Source organism: Solanum verrucosum, unplaced genomic scaffold, assembly GCF_900185275.1.
Source record: "Solanum verrucosum unplaced genomic scaffold, falcon-dt-bn FXZP01000118.1, whole genome shotgun sequence".
NCBI lineage: Eukaryota > Viridiplantae > Streptophyta > Magnoliopsida > Solanales > Solanaceae > Solanum > Solanum verrucosum.
The window spans coordinates 1266322-1272188 of NW_026020568.1; the positions used below are offsets into that span (position 1 = coordinate 1266322).

Sequence of the window (5867 nt, forward strand, 5' to 3'; positions counted from 1 at the left end):
GATTTAAATATTGTGAAAATTGAATCATAATTAGGATAACTTTGTATTGGACCAAATAATCCATCAGTTATTTTAATGAGACAGTGCCATATGTTGATTTGTCACATATATCATAATAATGCAAACCAGAATGAGCATAAAATTTAAAAAATTAAAAATCTAAAAGGGCCACAGGGCCACAGGGCCCCATGACCTCCCAATTAGTGCAGGTCAGCATCTTATTCTTATCTTAATCTTATCATTAATTCTTTTAAAATTAATTGACATGTTTTCTCCATTGTCGTATTCCCTCTTTTCATAAATACTTTGATTTGTTGCACTTGATCAAAGATCTTTCGAAAACAATCTTTCCACCTGCTCGAGATATGAATAAGTTTTATGTACACTCCATTCTCACCAAACCCCATTTGTGGAATTACACTGAAAATGATATTCCCTCTTTTCGTAAATACTTTGATTTGTTGCACTTGACCAACTCTCTAACTCCTCGAGATATGGATAAGTTTTGTATGCACTCTATTTTCACCAGACTCCATTTGTGAAATTACACTGAATATATCGTTGTTATTAAAAAGTTTTCCACATGACAAATCAAACACCTAAAAGCAAGAAGACCCCTACCCCACTCCCCACCCCCACCCCCCACCTACATACACACACAAAAGAAAGCAAGACAAGAACATAAAAAAAAGAAGGCTGCCTACAAACCAAAGGCAAATAAACCATTTGGAATCTCTAGTAGTTGAGATTTCAAAAACTGCCTTTCTTCATGAACTAAAACTCTCTTATCTCATGAAGAAGAAACACTACCTCATAAATCCTTGAAAAGAATATATCTTTCTTTTCCCAAAACCAAATTAAGATGGTGCAAAAAAAAGTCCTCAACAAGCTTGGTATCAAAACTGATCATATTATAAAAACCAACAACCAAATAATGAACCACAAACCATCTTTGCCTGTATCACAAAACCATGACACCATCAAGAATAGAAAAGCTGAACTCAAGAAAAAGATGATGAAGAAATCAGGCAAAACCAAACACTTGGAATATGAAATCTCCCACTCACCAAATTTCAGAAAATATGTACCTCAGCCAGGCAAACCACCCCCTAGTACTAACTCATCAACACCAACGAAGCATCAGCGTCAGAATCAGAATCAGCAACAACAGCAATCAATATGTACTCCAAATTATATGAAGTCCACAAGCAGTTCTGTTGCAAGGAAAGAGCAATCTCAGGTAAGTTCAAGGAGCCTTCAAACTTATTCACAAAGTTGTAGTAGAAAGAATTCAAGTAACTCAAAGTTAGGCTCAGCTAGTTCTGTTAATAAACCAATAAGGAGTTTATTAGCTAGAACTCCTAGTTTTAAACCAACAAGAGTTTCATCATGTTCCCCTATTGTTATGTATGATGATTTCGAAGTAGAAAGGGCTACATGTTCATCAACTTTGAAAGAAGTTAAGTTTCCTTCATACCTTGAACTTAGTCCTGGAGGAACAGAATCAGATGGAACTTCTGTTTTCAAGGTTTGTCCATACACATATTGCTCTCTTAATGGTCATCATCACCCTCCTTTGCCTCCATTGAAGTGTTTCTTGTCAGCAAGAAGGCGTACGTTGAAGAATCAAAGGAGTTTCAAGTTGGGATGTGTCTCTCCTCGTCGAGCTAATCCTCATGGATTAGGCATGAATGATAATGTGCCAAAACAAATAGAGAGTACTACAGAGAAGGTAGCTCCTCTGACAAATGAAGATGACAAGGAGTTTTTTGTCGAAATTTATAGCAACGAAAAGGAAGAGACCAACTCGGTAGATGATTATTGCATCATTGATTCTTCTGTCACTGATCTTGTACCTTCTGGTGAAAGCAGTGAAGTGGCAGCAGATGATACCGAGGACAATCTTGATCAAAAGAGGAAAGCTATTTCAGCAGAAATCAACACGCCTGGCTTTTGTCCTGCAGAGAATCCGAATGAAGGTGCTAGTGACATGGTTCAAGAGGAAGTGGATATTGAATCCTTGAGTATGCATACTGAAATAGAGATGGAAGCAACTGCAGAGGAGCTAGAATCTGAAGCTTCTGATATGGACTGGGATGTTGAGAAGTACTTTGCATTTAGCGAAGACGAAACTGGTTCAATCTCAGATGATATAGATCCCATCACATTGGTTGATGATCCAGTTGTCAGCGAGGAGTTCACGGAAAAATCATCTAATCCTGAACTTCTATCTGACAACACTCTGGAAGAGTTTTTTGATAAAGAAAGTATCATCTCTGGAACAAGTTATGATTATGATGACTCCGAATCTATCTGTTCGCATACAGAATGTGACATCGATGAGTGTGTTGAAGTGTCTGAGGACACTACACTTATCTCTCTAGATGTCAATTTGATTCTAGATGGTACAGATAGTGAGACAGCAACAATGGATTATCAGGCTGCTGTTAAGGCAGAAGAAACCTTCTGTCTAGAAGATGAAACTGCAACTTCTCACGAAGAATGCGTAACTCCTCAAGATGATGATGCAGCTGCAATTAAAGGTTATCAAGAGCTCAATGTTTGCTATCTCAATGAAGTGCAAGATGAAACCTGTAAGGATAATGAAGAACGTTCGGATGAAAACATTGTTGTCAAGATGGAAGATACAGAAATAAAAACAGATTGCTGTGAACAAGGAGATGAAAATGGTCATGGCAATAATGCTCAACAGTTGGTAGTAGAGGCAGATCTCAAGGATGAGAGCGATGGAAGCCATCAAGCTGAAGATGGAAGTGAAAACGCCTCTGAAGACTGTACAAGCCATCAAGCTGAAGATGGAAGTGAAAATGCAGCTGGTGTCGAAGTGGATCAAACAGCTGAGGCATGTGTGGAAAAGCAGAACCAAATCAAAGATAAGAAGACACATGCAAAATATGATTCGAGTGAAGAAATGTCTGAGAGGTACATAAACCTGAGAGGCATAGCCAGGCGCAATGACACTAAGGAGCCAGAGGAGTCAAGAGACTTCAATCCACGACCACCAAATTTCCTGCCACTGGAGCCAGATCCAGATGCAGAGAAAGTTGATCTCAAGCATCAGATGATGGATGACAGGAAAAATGCAGAGGACTGGATGCTTGATTTTGCACTCCGACGAGCAGTGGACAAACTTGCACCAGCTCGTAAAAGAAAGGTTGCATTGCTCGTGGAGGCTTTTGAAACAGTATTGCCAACATCTAAATGGGAACCTCACCTCAGGCGCAGCGCATCAGGATTCACACATCCTAGACCAATTCAGGCTTGCAACTGATGCCAGTTTCAGGTCAGTACAAAACTCATACCATCTAATACAATTCTGCCTTATATGTCATAATCCAACTACTATAACCAGAATGCTAGATGAAATCTCGAAATACACAGAATTGTTTTCATAGATGAGTTACAATAAGCACATGTTCTCATTGTGGCACAGGTGGACATCAGCGCGGAGCTAGTAAGACAATCTTTCGTCCAGGAACAACTGGCTTGTTGCTCACAATTTACAACCCTCCAACATGTGCATGGATTTCAGCTTAAAGGCATATATGGAATCGATTGGGATTAGATGGTGGAAAACATCATCATGGAATCTCAAGTAATTTATAATAGAGCTTTCTAGTGCTCTTGTTTCCTGAGGATGATGTCTAATGCATACTTTAGTACTGTTGTGAAAGGTTTTATGTACTTCAATCTATGGCTTTATCTATAGTTGGCTAATATTTCTTAAATGTATCCTGACATGTTATTGTACCATTATCTTCAACGATCATCTCTGCAACTATCTGAAATATGCCAATAAAATACTTTTGACATGCATTTAACCAGTAATCACTACTGAGCAAATTGAATTTAACAGCTCGAATATTGGTTAGAAGAGATTTTAGTGTTCATCAAAGAGTAGGAACAATTCAAACACTAACTGCTCCATGTATGTAGAGGAAACAATTGCATCTTAGCTAAAGTTATTTACTATCACAAACTTTTAGCTTTCTCTCCTAAACACTTCAACTTATGATTCCAAACAAACTGGAATTAACAAAAATAAACTACTGAGAAAATGAAACCTTTGGAGTTTACCACTCTTAACCACATAAAAATGGAAGTCAACCAAACTATCACCTGAAAAGGCAAGGAACAACGTAAAATACAAATTTAGATCCTCATTCCTACTAATACAACCATAAGTTTAGGATAAAAGACGGGAAAAAGGCGCAAAAAATAATTTCTCTTCAGAGTACAATACATGTTTAACTAAAACCACACATAAAATGTTGGAAAATAGATATATATATATTATGTACAAACTATGCATTCAAGTGTACTGTTTTTTTTTTTCTTTTTGAATGCAATTTTCATGGATTGTGATGAAAACTAGAAGTGACTTCAACGAGTAAAGCAAGAAAACAAAAAGCTACTCTTTTGTATCTAACTGCAATTTGAGCCCTGATTCATCAATAAGTGATCGTAGCTCTTTCTGGTAATTCTCAAGAAGACTGTCATTGGAGCTGAGGTCGCTGGAATCCGCCAAGCAGGTGCTAGAGTTGTCATTTTTAGAACTCTCTTCCGATTTCCTTGTCAGATAATCATGGAACATCTTAAGCATTTCCACTGTTGAACGAGATTGCACAGAGTCATGTAACTGCTGGAACTTATTCTGGATTTCCTTTGTATCAACCATTCTTTCTATTAAGCCGTTGGGAAGAGAGGCCAAAGCGCTTCAAAGAGGGAAAAAAAGGAGAGAACATCAAATTTAAATCCAAAAATGGCACGAAGAAAATTTCTAGTTGGTACACAAACTCAACTCTCTACAAATTCCATGTATGAAATGCATATACTCACCTAGTGATACCTCTGACAAGACCCCAGTTGTAACCAACATATACAGAGTCTGTAAAACCAACATTAAATCCCTCTTGAACTGAAGCTTCTTTCCCTGCCATAAGACCATCACGGTATCCGACCTAATAATTCATCAGGAATTCCAAATACAAATTGAATTTGCAGCCAAAAGGGACACATCTAATTTTGTTTTCTGGATGCTATCAATCAGATTAAACTTGTAAGGATACAGTGTGGAATTGGTCATGCCGCCTCTGCCATTCCCTGTCCATTTCAGATGTTTTATCCACTTTATCAGTAGAATCATGACACAAATCTCCATCATCACTCCACACATCGCACCACTCGCTGTCTGGCATTAGATGTTAATTGCAGTCAGCACTATTAACAGAACAATGTAAAGGAGAGATCCTAACCAAGAAAGCTAAGAGAACATCTCCACTTAGCAAGCATTTAACCAACATATTTATTCACAATCACGATCAGAGGTTTAATAAGTACTTGAATCGAGAAAATAGGGAAGGATAGGAGAGATAATATAGTTCTTTAAGTTTTGAATAATCTTTGGCAAACAAAGGAAGGCAAAGGAGAGGGGAAAAACAATGGTTAATCAACAAAAGCTCAAGTTTGCTTTCATCCAGATCTGCTGAGAGTAGCCAGTGAAGAAGACCTTTTAGAATAAAATTTCTTTAAATGTCAATGAAGACCTTCAGTCTACCACTTCGATGGTTATTCCAACAAATATGTAATCTAGGAATAAGAGCACCACATCATACCTTCTATTTATGCCTTTATGGTAAGGATTTTGATATTCAAATCTTAATAACAAAATGCGTTTCTAATTTTCATTATCAGCTTGAAGCAATCAGCTGAAGTTCATACCATGTGAATCATTGTTTCCAGAATTGGTAGTCAGCCTAAGACTTGATTGAAGATTTGACATATCAAAAATGTCAGAGTAGAGTTCATCCTTTATACTGTTTTCCATCTTCAAGCCTTGGATAATC

At 37.5% G+C, this 5867-nt stretch overlaps 2 protein-coding genes across 2 annotated transcripts; one reads left to right on the forward strand and one right to left on the reverse strand.

Annotated features, from left to right (window-relative positions):
- The first annotated feature begins 709 nt into the window (after window positions 1–709).
- LOC125810568 (calmodulin binding protein PICBP) lies at window positions 710–3785 on the forward strand. Its single transcript, XM_049490045.1, has 2 exons — window positions 710–3304; window positions 3455–3785. Exon 1 carries the CDS (start codon window positions 863–865, stop codon window positions 3290–3292), a length of 2430 nt encoding a protein of 809 aa, XP_049346002.1. The 5' UTR covers window positions 710–862; the 3' UTR covers window positions 3293–3304; window positions 3455–3785.
- A 585-nt stretch (window positions 3786–4370) lies between these two features.
- On the reverse strand, window positions 4371–5867 carry LOC125810580 (uncharacterized). The gene is made up of 4 exons (XM_049490055.1): window positions 5743–5867; window positions 5091–5212; window positions 4861–4982; window positions 4371–4736 (listed from the first exon to the last, which is right to left on the reverse strand). Exons 1-4 carry the CDS (start codon window positions 5846–5848, stop codon window positions 4433–4435), a joined length of 654 nt encoding a protein of 217 aa, XP_049346012.1. The 5' UTR covers window positions 5849–5867; the 3' UTR covers window positions 4371–4432.